The sequence below is a fragment of the Talpa occidentalis genome, unplaced genomic scaffold (assembly GCF_014898055.3).
Source record: "Talpa occidentalis isolate TD23 unplaced genomic scaffold, MPIMG_talOcc4v2.1 talOcc4.14, whole genome shotgun sequence".
Taxonomy (NCBI): domain Eukaryota; kingdom Metazoa; phylum Chordata; class Mammalia; order Eulipotyphla; family Talpidae; genus Talpa; species Talpa occidentalis.
The window spans coordinates 76,896,311-76,914,045 of NW_023601433.1; the positions used below are offsets into that span (position 1 = coordinate 76,896,311).

The 17,735-nt window shown below is 41.3% G+C and overlaps 1 protein-coding gene across 3 annotated transcripts in view; it reads left to right on the plus strand.

Annotated features, from left to right (window-relative positions):
• The window catches only part of SLC5A1 (solute carrier family 5 member 1), a 113,301-nt gene that overhangs the window by 34,504 nt on the left and 61,062 nt on the right, over window positions 1–17,735 (plus strand). Inside the window, exon 1 of one of the 3 annotated variants that reach the window (XM_037510971.2) lies at window positions 16,634–16,762. The exons of the other annotated variants lie outside the window; for them this stretch is intronic. Coding sequence (XP_037366868.1) covers window positions 16,634–16,762 — 129 coding nt within the window. Of the gene's footprint in view, window positions 1–16,633; window positions 16,763–17,735 lie in introns of those variants that run through there. 3 annotated transcript variants of the gene reach the window in all.

The following is a 17,735-nucleotide window of genomic DNA, read 5'->3' on the forward strand; positions in this document are numbered from 1 at the left end:
ATTACTATTATTATTGTTGTTCACAGGTTCTGCTTCTGGTTTATTTGTACAAATAGCACAGGAAGACACCAGGGCCCTGCAGACAGCAGCCCAGGGGTCACCAGGACAGTCCCCTGTCCTCCCATGCACAGACAGGGATCTCTTTTCTGGAGTCTTATCAGGGCTGGACACCTTTGTCAGCCTGCATATTGTTGGGAACTTGGGTTGTAGCTACATGCTTGGCCTGGGTTTAAGCCTTGGTCTTTGGCCAGGATGACCTGAGACCCTGGGAGCGGTGGTCATGAGCATGTTTCCCAAGCTTGTGGTGAGCAGTGTGGGCAAGTCGACTGAGCTTATGGCTGCTGCCCTCTGCCATGTTAGCCGGTCGCAGTCTTGGGCTTTAGAAGCCTCAGTACGTGCGCTCATGGCCTTGGCATTGTTGGCCTGCATTTTCTTCAGGCCCTTTTTATTGTGCTTCTTGGCAAAATGCATGTTTCTTAGGAACATGGGATCCACACCTTAAGAGATTCATCTCTTTGCGATCAGGGTTTCTTGATGCCATTTATGTGCCATTTTCATGATTGGTTGTGCGTGGTGTGGTTCTTGGACTGGCTGTGTCTACATTAAGCCTGTGACTCTGCTTATTTTAAAATTGGGATTGTTTGGTTTTTGCTACTGCATTGTATGAGTCCTTTATGTATTTTGGATGTTAACCTTTCTAAGATAGATGCTTTGCAAATGTTTTCTCTCATTTGATAGTTTGCTTTCTAATTTCATTGAAGACTTCTTTTGCTGTGCCAAGCTTTTTAGCTTGTTGTAGTCCCACTAGTTTATTTTTCCTTTTGTTGTCAGATTCAAAAAAATTACCACCAGGATCAATTTCAAGGAACTTGCTGCCTATGTTTTATTCTGGAGTTTCATGGTTTTAGGTCTTATGTTCAAGTCTTCAATGTATTTTGAATTCATTTCGTGTGTGTGTGTGTGTGTGTGTGTGTGTGTGGTGTAAGATAGGGGTCCAGTTTCTTTCTTTTGCATGTGGCTGTCCAGTTTTCCCAACATTATTTATTGAAGAGATTGCCTTTTAAGCCTTGTGTATGCTTGACTTCTTTGTCCTAAATTAATTCACCACATGCCCCAACTTTGTTTTTCTTTATTGTGATTCCCCTGGCTATTTGGGATCTTTTGTGGTTCTGTATACAAATTTTGTTTCTGAGAAATTATTTCTGTGAAAAATGCCATTGGAATTTTAATAGGGTTTGCACTGAATGCAAATTGCTTTGGAAACTACGAACATTTTAACAATATTTTTTCAACCAATGTTAGCATAAAATACCTTTCTTGTGTGTCTTCTTCAATTTCTTTCATTATGTCTTAACATTTTCAGTGTACAAAGGCCTCCCTGGTGGCCTAGGGGTTAAGTCTCAGCACTATCACTGCTATGGCCTGAGTTTCATCCCTAGCCAGGGAACTAACTCACATATGGCACTGCAGACCTCTCCTGTCTCGCCTGCTGCTCCCCTCAGCAGTAGATTTCAGTAAATCCACTTATTCTGCTCCCCCTCTGTCTCTGGTGAATCCTCTTACCCCCCATACCTCTGGCCTATACCCCAGTTCTTCTATGCTAAATAAATAAATTGAAATAAAATCTTTAAAATTTTTTTCAGTGTACAAGTCTTTCACCTCATTAATTAAATTTATTCCTAGGTATTTTAGTCTTTTTGGTGCACTTTTAAATGGAATTGTTTTCTTTCATTTTCTGATTGTTTCTCACTAATATACAGAAATATAACTGAATTTTGTATATTGATTTTACATCCCAAAACTTTACTAAATTTGATATTAGTTCTCCAAGTTTTTCTGTGGGATTTTTAGTGTTTTCTCTATATATCATCTGCAAATAACAGCAATTTTATTTCTTCTATTTCAATTTGGATGCCTTTTATTTCTTTTTTCTTGCATGGTTGCTCTGTCTAGGGTTTCCAATAGTCTGTTAAGTAAAAGTGGTTACAGTGAGCATCCTTGTCTTGCTGCTGACCTTAGAAGAAAAGCTGAAAGCTTTTGTTGAGTATTATGTTAGCTGTGGTTTTGTCATTTGTGGCCTTTATCAGAGAGTATAATTCTTGGAGGTTGTAGAAATAAAAACATGCCTAACTTAGGATTCAAAAAAAAAAACTATTCCCAAGGTCAATCACCAGCCGTTCCCTGTGTTCAAGAAGGCACAAGCAACCCTCCCACATCAGCGCTACGTGAATGTAATTGCAACCTTAATACCACTTGTATTTTATAGAGACTTTGGACTCAAAGAATTCATAGCTCTTTCACGTAGAATGACTTTGAAGAATACTGAAGGAAGCTCTCAGTTGAAGTGTTTTCTTAATGAGTAAAGATGGGAAACCAGTAAGGTGTGTTTTCGGATGAATCAAAATGAGAGATTAAATTGGGACATGGGATGACAACTGGCTGCAGAGAAATAGACTTAGCAGTGAACTGCTATTGAAAAAGAGGCCCTGTGTTTGGATTGATTGCCAAAGCCCATATTTAAAAATTCTTAGTTTGGCTTCTGTACTTTTTTCAAGCACGACCTTGAACCATCTCCTCTCTCCCATCAGCACTTGTAGTCTAAGAAAAGCTCAATCCTTTGCTGTGGCTTCCTGTCAGAGCCAAATTGAAGCTGGAAGTTCAACCAGTGATTACAGGAGCACTCCAAAGATGAAGATTTTAGGATTTTGCTTTTTGGTTCATTATGGTGGTTCTTTCTCTAAATGTAGCCAGTTTAGAATTGATGGTTCTTCACCTAAGACTTGTTTTGTGCTTTGGGGTTGACATTTGTGTATGTGTCTATGTGGTTATTAGTCTGTGTATGTATTTGTGTATATATGGTTCCATTTTTGTATGTATTGTATAATACTTTAATCAAAGTCAACCTAAAACATTAGACTAAGTCTCAGGCTATTGACTGTTGCACATTGTCATCCAATGTAGTTAGAATCTACTACTCTTCTAATTTCCTGGTAGGATTTCCCAAACTTGGAAAAACCCTGTTGAGAGGTTTGCCTAAGACTCAGAAAATCCAAGAGATCAGGGACACTTGACCACAGATTAGTTTTTTTCTTCTTGTTCAGACAGAAGATTATTCTTAGCTGAGACTCTCCCTTCCTGCTTGTCTTAGCATTTTTGGTGCTTAGAAGGGACAGATAAACCCTAGTTTAGAATGGGGGTGATTGTGTAGGTGTTTTAATAGTATTTATTTAGTTAGTGTCTCCTAAATAATGGTTTGTGTAAATGGAAGATGAAGATATTATGAAATAACATTGGGAGATCTTTCCACTGATGCCAGTAGTGACTATGACTATTAGGGTGTGTAGGCGAGAAAAGTCATTTCTGGCAATTCATTTTTGGAGTTCAGCTATCTTTATAGTTGTAAACATTGCCGGCATAATCAAGTACATATCCCTTATTGAACTTTAAGCTCAGCTAGATAACAAAACCAAACAGAAGTCTGTATGCCAGAGTTGCAGTCCTAGCTCTCCTACCAACAATCTGGGTGACCTTGACCAAGGTTCATCCATTCCTTGACTCTCAGTTTCTCCTCAATAAACTGTCAGGTCTTTCTAAGACCTGTCAGGTCTTAGACTGTGTACCCTATATCTTAACCTCTTGCTATCTGTTGCAGCTGGAACAAAACCAGAGATATTTTAGTTCCTCAAGATATATTTATTGAGTCAATGAATACATTATGGAGTTAAGTTTGAAGAGCTCTGAGTAATCCAGACCCCTTTTCTTTTGCCTTACCCTATCTCTCCCTTCCTCCTACTAGTTAGTAAGTAATACATTGTTGTAGTTCATAAATTACACAAGCATATTTAGAGAAAACCTCCCAGTCATCCATATTTTCTCCTTGATGGCAATCAGTTTTGCCCTTTTTTCTTGTGTATCCAGATATTTTAAAAATCTACATGTGAGCAAATATATGCCTATTTTCTACCCCTCACCTCCTGATATTTCATAGGAATTTTAGCATGCTCTATGTAGTCCACACACAATGCTTTTTTTCTTTTTTATAACCTAACAAAATCTCTTTGGGATTAATTCTCATCAATGAAAATTGACTGCATGATATTATTCCACTAAACAAATAAACCATAATATATTAACCATTCCTATATGGATGAGTATTTAGGTTGCTTCTAATCTTCTTTTCATTGCAAATAGTGCTGCAATAAATAACTTTGAACAAAGGTCATTTTGCCCTTAGGTAAGCCTATCTGTAGTAAAAATGTTGGGTCAAAGGATATAGACATGTATAATTTTTTTAAAGATTTATTTATTTTTTATACAAGAACCTGGGTACAGGCCAGATGCATGGGAGGGTAAGAGGATTTACCAGAGACAGAGCGGGGAACAGAACAGGCAGACTGAAGAAATACACTGCTGAGGGGAGCAGTGAGTGAGACAAGAGAGGTCTGCTTCGCCAGGTGGGATTCTTGCCGGCCGGCTGGGATCAAACCCACACTGCAGAGGCTGTGGGCAGCTTCACAGTGTGGCGCTCAACCGTCTGTGCCACCAGGGAGGCCCAGGACATGTATAATTTTTTAAATAGGCTCTATTATCTTCTGAAAGTGATTTTAGCTTCACAGCAAAATTGAAAAGATAGTACAGGGAGTTCCCATATTATGCCATGTGGGTTAGCTCCCTGACCAGGGATCTAACCTCAGGTGGTGTGGCAATAGCACTGAGACTTAACCCCTGATGCTACCAGGGAGGCCCAGGATTCACTCTTGACATTGTGCGTTGTATGAGTTTTGACAAATGTATAGACATGTTATAGTATTATACTATTACACTATTATAGTATCACACAGAATAATCACTGCCCTGAACATTCTCTGTGCTCACCTATTTGTCCTCTTCTCCCTAACCCCTGGCAACCACTGATCTTTTTAACTATTTTCATAGTTTCACCTTTTCCAGAATTTTATATAATTGGATTCATGCCATGTGCATCATTTTTCAGATGGACTTATTTCACTTGTTAATATATTTAATGTTCCTTTATGTCTTTTCTTCTCTTGATAGCTTATTTTCAGTGCTAAATAACATTCCATTGTCTGTATGTACCATAATTTATTCACCCATTCAGTTGCCAAAGGGAATCTTGGTTGCGTCTAAGTTTTGGCAATAATAAATAAAGCATAATAATAAATAATAATAAATAAAAACATCTCTGTGTAAGTTTTTGGGTAAATATAAATTTTCAACCTTTGGGTAATTACCAGAGGATGTGATTGCAAGTAGAATTATGTCTAGTTTTGTAGGAGACCACTAAGCTGTGTTCTGGAGTGGCTGTATATTTACTTTCCCACTAACAATGAGTGAATTGCTGTTCCACATCTTTGTTGGGATTTGGTGCTGTCAGTGTTTTAGATTTTGACCATTCTGATAGATGTGTAGTGGCATCTCATTATTGTTTTAATTTGTAATTCCCTAATGACGTATATGGTCAGCATTTTTTCATTGCTTATCTGCCACCTGTATATCTTCTTTGGTGTGGGGCCTGTTCAGATCCTTTGTCCATATTTTAATTGTCACTTAAATCATCACTTAAATCCTTGTATTTTATGAGTTCTTTGTATATGTTGGTTAACTAGCCTTTATCAAATATATCTCTTGCAAATATTTTTTTTCCAACATGTGACTTGTCTCCACATTCTGTTGATGTAATTTTGATATATGTTTTCAAATTTTTCTCTTAGAGATGGTACTGAGTTGGGCTTCCACCAGGAGGTGAAAGGGTGCATGTTTCCCCTTTCAATACAATGTGTTATCAGTTTGTTTGTGATCTTTTCCTGTCTAGTTGATAAAAAAAGCATCTCACTGTAGTTTTAACATGCATTTATCTTATTAAACAGATTGGATATCTCTTAATATGTTTATATTCCACTTATATTTCCTTTTATGCTAACCATGTGTATTTTCATTATACATTTGTATATATTTGTCCATCTTTCCTGTGGGGTTGGTTCTTACAGTTGCTATAGGTCCTGAAATTTCAGCGACTCTGTTTTTGCTGTTGTGACTGATATTTGGTTGTTTCATATTTGCATACAAATTGAATCACTCTCTTCCTTCCCAGGGTTACCGCACTAGGAAGACCCATTCTTCTTAGTCACCAATACATTAAGGTCCAGTACAGTCCTTTTACTGGGTGCTTGCCAATTGTGGTCATGAAACAGAATTACTCATCTTCATAAGTACTTTGAAATTCCCTTTAACTCATCACTGTTGTCATTGTTACAATGTGCTCGCTATTATGTCACAGTATCTGATGTCTGATGTGTCATGAGGATGAAAAATGTCAAAGCCGGAAGAGGAAGAAGATCTAATTCTCAGTTCAGAGCTCTTTCATCTATCCATTCTTCCACCCATTTATTCTCGATCATCCATCCATCCATCCATCCATCCACCCACCCACCAACCATCCTATATCTGTCTGTCCATCCCTCCCTCCATCCTTCCACCCATACTGTGTCTAGCCTAATTTTAAAAAGACTAAAATACCTTCACATTCATGTTCATAGCAGCATTGTTCATAATATCTAAAAGGTAAAAGCAACCCAAGTGTCCATCCATAAATATATGGATAAGCAAAGTGCAGAATAAATATACAATGAAATTATTCAGCCTTAAAAGGGAAGGAAATAATGAAACATGCTACAATATAGATGAAACGTGCAGACATTATGCTGAATTAAGTCAATCACAAAAGGACAAATACTATGATTCTACTTATATGAGGTACTGAGTGTCAAACTCATAGAGACAGAAAGTAGAATGGTAGTTGCCGGGAACTGTGCAGAGGGGGAGGATGAGGGATTATTGTTTGGTGGCGTCAGAGTTTCAGTTTTGCAAGATGAAGGGAGTTCTGTGGATAGATATGGTGAAGGTAGCTCAGTGACATGAGATAATGCCACCGAACCATGAACTTAAAAATGGTTAAGGGTGTCACTTTTAAGTTATGTGTTTTTTTTTACTAGAATTAAAAAAATCACCTATAGTAAGATTTATTTAGTCAACAGATGTTTATTGAGCTTTGTATGCTCCAGGTCATATGTGCTAGGCACTAGAGATAGATCCTTAAACAAGAAAGATAAGGCCCCAACTCTTATAAAAAACAGGAAATAGACAAGTAGAGAAATCAAGATATTTATAATTAATTATGAGTACTATGAAATTCACAAATTGGGATGCAAGTGGAACTGTTTTAGTTATTATGGTGAGGGAGGGTGTTGTTTTTCTCCCTTCTTTGAGTCCCCAATCTTTCTGAGAATCTGATTAAAGTTATGGACTGTCCAAGAAAGCACATAGTGTTCAAAACCTACCAGTGAGGGGCTATCAGCATAAGGTTGGGAGCCTCTGTTTTATCAGGCCCCTGGGTTGTATGGGATGAATTCCAGGATGTTTAGTACAATGTGTGGTTCCCTGTGGTCCAATTTCTGACCACATCTCTGAACTTATCTCTCGCTGGTCTACCCAGTTACGCAGACCACAAGCACTTACTGCTCCCTGAATATGCATATGGTATGCGCTTACATTTCACATCTCTCCCCAGCTGTGTTGTTGCCAGAACTCCTACTTATCTCTTAAGACTCAATGCAAATATCCCCTCTTAATAATTACTTCTCTTGCCTCTCTACATTATTCTGTGAGACACAATTAGGCACGTTCTGCCTTATCATTAAAGCATCTGTCACATTGTGATTGCTTATATTCATTATTTTAATTTTTTTATTTACCCAGCTAATTTTTATTGAGCATCTATTATATACTAACCCTGGTCCTAGGCATAATGATGGCCAAGAGACACCAGTGCTACCCTTGTGGAGTCTATAATCTGGAGGGAACTAGAGTCATTAAATGCATAGCTATACAACTAAATGTGAATTGAAAATTAAGGCAAGAGTAGGCAAGATGAGAATAGAGTTTAAGAACAGGGTTATCGTGCCTCCCTGGAGGCGCAAGGGGTTAAGCACTGCACTATGAAGCAATGTGCAACTTCTGCAGCATGAGTTTGATCCCTGACCGGCCAAAGAGAGACCCACATGGCGAAGCAGACCTCTCATGTCTCACCCGCTGCTCCTCTCAGTAGTGTATTTCAGTCCGTCTGCCAGTTCTGCTCCCCGCTTTGTCTCTGTTGAATCCTCTTACCCACCCCCCACATCTCTGGCCTGCACCCCAGCTCTTGTATGCAAAAATAAATAAAAAGAAAAAGAACAGGGTTTTCAGAGAGAGAGCCTCTAGTCTAGACTCCTCTACATTATAGGGATTATGGGATAAGATGCAGGTCAAAAAGTTTCTTGAGAGAAATTTAAGCTGAAATTAAAGGATTATGAGAGTTAGCCAGTGAAGATCAGGGGAGATTATGTCCTTGCAAAGGGAACAACATGTGCATTTATATGTAAATTTTCCTTGGTGGGTTAGGAGGGGTCAAAGGTGGAGATTGTATTTTCTTCTTCTTTTTTTTTTTTGCTAGAGTGTATTTTTTTTTTAAGATTTATTTATTTATACAAGAACCAGGGTACAGGCCAGATGCGCAGGAGGGTGAGAGGATTCACCAGAGACAGAGCAGGGAATAGAACAGGCAGACTGACGAAATACACTGCTGAGGGGAGCAGCAGGCGAGACAGGAGAGGTCTGCCGCACCATGTGGGATTCTTGCTGGCCAGCTGGGATCGAACCCGAACCCATGCTGCAGAGGCTGCGGATAGCTTCACAGTGTGGCACTCAACCGCCTGCGCCACCAGGGAGGCCCCAGAGTGTATTTTCTTTTCCTGCACTCACCTTATTGAAGTATAGTTGATAAAACTGTATTTATTTAAGGTGAGCAATGTAATAATTATACATATATAGTAAAACGATTACCACAATCAAGTTAAGCAGCATATCCATAACCTCACATAGTTACCATTTTTTAATATGCAAAAATTATAAGTTCCTCATACAATATATAAGGAACCAACAGGCACATGAAGAGTTATTCCAACATCACTACTCATCAGGGAAGCAAATCAAAACCACCATGAAATATTAACCACAATGGAATGTTAAAATGACTATCATCAAAAAAGATGAGATAACAAGTGTTGGTGAGGATGTGGAGAAAAGCGGACCCCATGTACTCTAGCTGGGAATGAGAATTGGTACAGCCACTATGGAAAACTGGAGCATCTTCAAAAAAATGCAAATTGAGCTACTATATGATTTAGCAATCCAACTTCTGGGTATTTATCCCAAGGAAATGAAATCAGTGTCTTGAAGAGATAACTGCATGCCCACGTTCACTGCAGAGATTGTGTCCTACTCAGGTTTGCAACCCTAGTACCTGGTGCAGAGTGGACACGCTTAATGAATAGAGGAAGTTCCTTAGCATACAATTTGTCAGTCAGTAGATGGGAGAGAGTATTTTGATTGCAAAGTGAATTTACTTGAACAGATGAATGAAACTTTTAGGAGCAACCAACAGGTTGGGGAGAAACAGTCTCAGAGGAGAATTAAATTTTTATTTTCTCCAGGTCTGGTGCCTTGTGCATTTAGAAAAAAATTGAGGTGACATTCACATAACATGAAATTAACCATTTTATTTTATTGTGCTTTTAAAAAATGTAGTAAAATATATTTGATCGAAGCAGAGGTATTGCACATTTTAGTTTCAAGAAAATTTTTATAACAAAAACATTTTTGGCTTCAAATTGAAGGGAATCATCTAATATCTAAACAGCAAGGACATTCATAATCAAGGTTGAAATTTCTCTGTAGTGCCGTATATTTCTTTTTTCTTCCTAGTTACATAGTTTTATTTTATATTTAAAATTGTAATTTTTATTGGTTTACAGCACTGTGTATAATTTAGGGGTGTAAGTTCATGCCTCTTCAGGTTTATGTTACCACACCACACCCCACCACTAAAGCACCGATAATCCTCCACCACAGTCCAGTGGACCGCCTCTCCTCTCTACCCTCCAACCGTCTGGTAGCCCCAATTCTACAGCCAGATTTCTAGGGTTTGTTTTGTTTTAGTTTTGTCTATTCTTTTGTTTTGTTTCTTTATATATCACATCTGAGTGAAATCATCTAGTATTTGTCTTTCTCCTTCTGAATTATTTCATGTTGGCATAATACCCTCCAGGTCCACTCTTGTTGCAAACTATACCACATCTTCTTAATCCACTCATTTATCATTGAGCACTTAAGTTTTTTTCTGTAAGTTTCCATAGTGGTGCAATGAACATAGGAGTGCATATATCCCTTTGAGTTAGGGTTTTTTTTTTAAAGATTTATTTATTTATGCATAAAAGAACTGGGGTACAGGCCAGAGGGGTGTGTGTGTGTGTGGGGGGGGTGACAGTATTCACCAGAGGCAGAGTGGGTAATAGAACAGGCGGATTTATTGAAATACACTGCTGAGGGGAGCAGTGGGCAAGTCAGGGTTTACAAAGAATAGTTTTTTCCCCAGGGTTTCTGATTCTCAAAGCCCAATCTTATTTATTAAAATTTTTTTCACATCTGCAAAATACTTATTTCTCTGGATGCATATATCATATTGCTCCCCACCCACTTCCTAATTTTTGTTGCTAATATTAAAATTAATAACATTTTTATGATTGATAAAGTTATCAATATTTACATTAATTTTGAAACCTAGTATTGTTAAGACATATATTTTTTCTCACCACCATCACTCTGTTGATATGATGTATTATATTAATTGATTTACATATATTAAGCCATCCTTGTAGCCCTGGGGTAAATCCTGCTTGATCATGGTGCTTTAATCCTTGTGGTATACTGTTGAATTTGATTTCTAGCATTTTGTTGAAAATTTTTACATTGATGTTCATTTGGGATATTCATCTGTAACTTTCTTGTGCTGTTTTCATCTGGTTTCAGTATCAGGGTAATATTGGCATCATAAAATATATAAAATTAGTCAGTTTAGAGTAAACAATTCAGTGCCATTGAGTACATTCACAATATTGTATAATTGCCGTATCTACCTAGTCCCCACATATTTTCTTTATCCTAAAATAAACTCCATACCCATTCAACATGTACATGGGTTTTAAGTGCCTGAAAGCAGAGACTACTTTTGTCTTATTCACTTTGTACCCCTGATACCTAGACAAATGCTTAACCAATATTTGTTAAATACATGAATGATTTACCATCCCTCCTGCTACTATCATAGGTCTTTCAGTTGTCCAAGAATTTTTGAGCCAAATTTTTGTGTTTCTGGAATCCCAGCCTCATGGCAGGTTAATTGATGGGTGGTGATTAGTTGTGCGGGAGCTGGAGGGGGTGAGGGAAGAGGGATAAGGTTCACAGGTGAGAGTTCTGAAGCATACATCAACCAACTCCTGTAGGCCTTTGGCTACTTTCTACTTCTTCCACCAAATCATTCCACATTCAACCCCTTTACCACCACTGATTACATCAGCCAGAATAACAACTACCTAAAGATACCAGGTCCTAATTTATTGGAACCTAATAATGCTACCTTATTTGAAAGAAGGGTCTTAAGCAGACTGTTTGCATAAGCAACTTAAGTGATCTTGAGATGAAGATAGATAATTTTGGGTTATTCTGGTGGGCCCTAAATGACACCACAGTAGTCCTTATAAAGGAGAAGCAGAGGGAAGTTTGACAGACACTTAAGAGAAGGGGATGTGAAGATGGAGGCAGAGAGATTGATTCCACATATATCAGGTACCTAGAATAGTCAAATCATCAAGACAGAGAGTTGAAAGGTCATTGCCAGTGGCTGGGAGAAGGGGAGAATGAGGAGTTGTTTAATAGCGACACTTTAAGTTTGGGAAGATGAAAAAATTCTAGAGCGGGACAATGGTGTTGATCTACAACAATATGAATGTGCTTAATTCCACTGAATTGTACACTTAAAAATGATTGTAATGGTTTATTTTATGTTACACATATCTTACTGTGCATGCATGTATGCAACACACACACACATGCACACACACACACACACAGAGGCAGAAATTGGAGTGATGCAGCCACAAGCCCAGGAATGCTGACAGTTATCAGAAGCTATAACAGGGCCTCGCCGGTGGCACAGCAATTGAGTGCTGGGTTGCGAAGCTGCCCGCAGCCTCTGCAGCGCCGGTTTGATCCCTGGCTGCTCCCCGGCCACTGGAGGAGAGTCCCACATGGTGCGCAGACCTCTCCTGCCGCCCGCTGCTCCCCTCAGCAGTGTACTTCGGTCCTTCTGCCTGCTCTGCTCCCCGCTCTTGCTCTGGTGAGTTCTCTCACCCTCCCGCGCTTCTGACTGTACCCAGTGCTTGTATAAATAAATAAAATAAATAAAAATAAATCTTTTTTTAAAAAAAGAAGCTATAAGAGACAAAGAAGTCTCATTTCCCTGAATCTCAATAGTGTGGCTCTGCTGACACCTTGATTTCAGTCCTGTGAAGCATATTTTTGGACTTTGGTTTTCCAGATCTGTCAGACAACAGATTTCTATTGTTTTAAGCTCCATATTTGTGGTGATTTGTTACAACAGTATGTTTGTTGTACTGCTGCTTCCCTGGGTTTTCTACGCCCGAACTTGCAACAAGAAAAAGGAAAAGGAGATAAAATCGTAGTACTCCCTATCTGTGCCTTCTCACTGTCATTCAGACCCCTTCACACTGTCATTTCAGATGGACCATAGGAAATTGAGACAGTCCTTGTCTATGCATTTTTCAGATGTTCAAATGGAGGGTGATGGATGCTAAGTGAGCTGTCCACTGTTGCTGTTGGTTGGTGACTGAGTTGAGATTCAAACTAGTAATGTGTGTCCCCTCCCCACACAGTATCCCAAATTTAGCATGTGAGCACTTAGGCTGCTGGTTTCACTGTGTGACAAGTGTTGGGGAGCTGGCCATCCCACCATGGAGTCCCTTGCCCCAAAACACAGTTTGGCCAGTGAGCATTGGATCCTGTCCTTGGAGAGCCTTCTGGAGAGGAGTTCTAGACTCCTGCAGGAGCATGTGGGACTCCTGAATATATAGATAGTGTGGAGAAAGGTAGAGAGGAGAAGATAGGACAATTCCTACATAGCAACGAGCCATTACCTTTCAAATCCTGGGTCCCTCTCCTACCATCTGTCATTTCCTGCACTTCTCACCTCTGGCAACAATCATTCTACTCTCTTTTCACCTTTTTAGAGTTCATGTATAAGTGAGTTTATACAATATTTGTCTTTCCTTGACTTATATCATTGATCATAATGTCTTCATGGTCCAGCCTCACAGTCTCACAAATGACAAGATTGCCTTCTCTTTGTGACTGATTAATCTTCCATTATATATCTATGTAGCTATCTCTCACACATTTTTATCCACTCACTCATTGATGGACACTTAGGTTACTTCCATGTCTTGGCTATTATTTAAAATGCTGCTATGAATGTGGGAGTGTAGGTGCTCTTTTCCTTGGATATATTCCCAGAGGTGGAATTGCTGGATCCTATGCTAGTTTTATTTTTAATTTTTGGAGGAATTCCCATAATTTTTTTTGGGTTTAAGGTCTTCTTTTAGAAGATACCAATGAGGAAGCGAAATTATAAAAAGGTCTCAGACAAAGTGAGGGTGGCCATGTGGGGGGTTGCTTTTTATTTATTGATTTTTATTTGTATTTGTAGCCCCAGCTGGTCCCTCCCTACACATTATAGACAGCCTGTCTGCCCCCTCACTTGCCGTCTTCTGGTATGTCCCTCACACCTACCTTACCTGGCTCACCTGTTCTCTTACAGGGCCCTCCTCAAAATAGACCATTCCCAGGCTTTCCTCTCTTATTCCCAGGCCAAAGTCTTTGCTAGGAATTTGGAGCACATTAGTGCTTCTCTTTCAAAGCACATGTTACAGTGCTAATTTTATAGAAGTTTGTCTCATTTTTGATGACGGTCTATCTCCCCCACTGGGCTGGAAGTCCTGAGAGGCCAAGAACCCTATGAATGGTGTTCACAACTGTATCCCCAGGGTGGGCACACATGGTGTGGCACACAGAAGCTTCTCTTCTGTTGCAAGAATGAATGAATGAGTGCATGCATTTTTCTGGCCCTCTCTGGTCACCATACCTTTCCTTCTCTGACCATCCTTGTTGTGCTGACCTGGAGAAGTCAAAGGATGCTCTCTCTCTCCTTTGAAGTCCTTTAGCACTTTCAGGCCTCCCTCCTGGTCACCTTTTGGATGTGCTCATTTCCACACATTTCTTTTTTGGAACTTGTCCCGGACTGGCTACCTACAGCGGGGGTTTAGGACTAGACTTTTTCTGCGGGTAGGTTCACTTCCAGACTAGACCAGAAGTTCCCTGAAGGCAGGGACTGTGCTTGCCATAGATCCAGATGAAAAAACTTTGCTGAATGCAGGAATGAATGGACATGGGTGAGCCGTGGTTGAGCTCTAAGCAGGGTGAAGAGCCCTGCTACCAGTTTCCACAGAGGAAGAATTCCTGATCCCTGTGGGAGGCTTTTTGATGGACTCTGGACATGACCTCCTATGGTTTCCAATCCTAGGGGATAGATGGGGGAAAATGGAGAAGACTGCAGCCTCAGTGAGATGAACAATCATGAAGAAGTAGGAGGTGAGTAGATCTCAGAGACATCAAGGTGCAAAGGAGCAGCTTGCTGGCATTTGGGCAGTGGCTAGTGGTTGGTATGGGCAGGCGGTACTTGAGGCATTAATCCTGGCAGTGTTTGTGTGGTCTCTCCTCTTCCTTGTACCTCATGAGGGAGTAAAGCTCCCCTCTCCTGCTCTGTGGTCTCCTGCGCTAGCCCCTGAGAGCACCCTTCAGCCCTCTCTCTGAACTATCCTGACATCATTGGTTCATCACGTGACCTTGTTTGAGTCATGCCTCTGAGCTTTCTTTATTTGGAGCTGGACTTTCTCCTTAGATGGGCTTCCAGATGCCCAGGCTGGAGTTCCCAGGAAGGGTCAGGGTTTGCTGACCTTGTAAAGGATTTGCTACTACCTTTCCACCCACCTCACTTGGAGCCCAAGTCACATAACTGGGTGAGGCACAGAGCTAGGAAATAGATCCCAATGGGATCCCCTCTCCCAGTCTGAGTTTCTTCCTCCCTACAGTAGGGGTGTCAGTGCCCCCGAGGGCTACAGGCTATGGAGGGGGGCTCAGACAGGTGGGTTGGTGGATGATCATCTCTGTGGTCAAGAGATTGTGACTGCACTGAATTTCTTTCTTTTTTTTTTTCAATCTAGTGTATCATTATTTATTTATTTCTGGAAACACATGTTGTCATTTATTTTTATTTTTATTTTTTTTGGACTACATGGATGTTTTATTTATTTTTTTAATTTTATTTTTATATTCCCCATACAATTGCAACCCCCTTATTTTGACCCCAATCCCCCCCCGCCCCCACCCCTCATAGAGTGTCTCTGGTTCATAGTTGTTTGTTGATTATGATTTTCACTTTCTTATAGTTATTCATTTTCCTTGTCCCTTATTTAAGTTTTCTAGATTCCTGCTGTGAGTGAGACCATCTGGTATTTTTCTTTTTCTTTCTGGCTTATTTCGCTGAGCATGATCCCTTCCAGCGCCATCCATGTTGCTGCAAATTGCATGTGTTTATCTTTTTTGATTGCTGAGTAATATTCCATGGTGTATATGTACCACATCTTCTTGATCCAGTCAGTTTACAACAATGTATAGGTTTCAGATACGTAGTTTCTCCCCTTGGCAACGGTGTATTCCACACCACTCCCACCCCCAAATGTCCAGTCATCCATCCAACCTAACCACTCCCTCCTCCTCCAGCAACCATCATTTTGTTGTCAGAGTCTAAGGGTTTGTTTTTGTTTGATTGCTTTTGCTTTTCTTTATAGTCCACAAATAAGTGAAATCATATGACATTTGTCTTTCACCTTTTGACTTATTTCACTTAGCATTCATGATCCATCCATGTTATTGAAATGTAAGATTTCATCTTTTTTATGGCTGAATAATACTACTTGTGTGAGTGTGATTTTCCAGATGGATGTATCCCTATACCAGATTGGGCAGAATTTTAACAGCCGATAGCCAAACAACTTCAGGTTTTCCCTAGAATGTTCTTCAGGTTTTCCCTAGAATGTTCCAAGACCAAGATCTTGGATGATTTTTAGGACCAGTTCTGCACCCATTTACACTTAGAGAATCGGGTCCAGAGAGGGCATGGAACCGGTCCCAGGTCAGATGGCAGGTGACATAAAGCCTCTACACCCCAGGCAGCCTGGTTTCTCAGTGGAGCCGCTGCTGTTCCGCCCCGGGGTAAGGAGGCAGCCCTGCTTGGTGCCAGCTGCGGGAAGACAGCGGGCCTTTGTGCCAGGCGGGCACCACCCCCGGGCCAGCCCCTTCCTGCTCACAGGGCAGCCTTACCTGCCGGCAGCCTCCACCCCCGCTGACAGCTCCACTGACTTTTCATTGCATGCTCTTCCCCGGGAGCTGCTTCCGACGGACGGCGGCGGCGCGGGAGCGCAGAGCCCGCACTACTGCCCGATTGCGATGGCTTCTTGGCTCCCTCCTCTGGTTGATCATTAACCCTGAGGCCATACAAGAGTGAGAGACTCGGGCGGGAGGGACGCATCGCTGCCGCGCCGCCGCCATGGACGTTACCACCTTGAGCCCGGTGACCAACACCACCGGACAGCCGGTCTACATGCTCATCCGAAATGCAGCTGACATCTCTGTCATCGTTGTCTACTTTGTGGTGGTGATGGCTGTCGGTCTGTGGGTACGTGGAGGTCCAGAGGGGTCGACTGGGGGAGCGAGGGTCACTGGGAGGGATGAGGGGGCACATGGAGGAGCGAGAGTGGTGAGCTTTTGAAGAGGGGACAGTGGGCTCCAGGATCTGTGGAGTAGCGTGGAAATAACTTGGGAGCATTTGAGAGGAGTTCAGGGGATACAGTGTGAGGGGACGGGGTTAAGCAGAAGTGACAGGGAGCCGGTCAGGAAAGCCCAGGCAAGTCTGTGAGCAGAAGAGGAAGGTGGGAGATAGGAGAGACTTGTGTGTGTGTGTGTGGTGGGGGTAGGTGGGAGGAGGGGTTTGGGGGTGATGCTTGGATTTGCAGGGAGGGTTGGGGTCTTGGGAGATGAACCACTAAGAGGTGACTACGGTCTTGCTTCTTAGTCATCCAGTTTCACATGGAAAAGAAAGTGTGGCGCTTGAAGGACAGGAGCCCCAGCCAGCTGCAGGTTCCTGGGCAGCCCAAGTGCAGGGGGCTGAACTGTCCTCTTGCTGGGAAAGACTGGCCCCTGGTGTCCTGGGATCCCAGGGGCCCCAGTGAGTCAGAGTTGGGAAAACTGGGTGAAAAGGAGCAGGAGAAAGATGGCAGGTGCCTTGGTTTGGGGAGAGGGAAATGTGTGTGGTTCCACTTTGGGACTCTGGGAATACACCAAACCAGAGAAACTTGTTCTTAGCAGCTTAGAACTTGGAAATTTCACTTATGACAGACTCTGGCACACCTAACAACTAGAAGAGGAGGTGTTTTAGATGTGCAAATATTCCAGCCATTCTCAAAGGCTGTCAAGAAGGGTGACAGGCTGGGAGAATGCGGTGCCAGCAGGTAGTTGGGTTAAAGGCTTCTGACTGAGAGGACTGTGGACATTTTAACTCTTTCATGACCACTGAGTTCTTTTGCAAAGATAAGAGGAAGTGTTTTACTTTTTGAAAGGGAATTGTAGATGCCAGGTGTGACTGAAAGCCT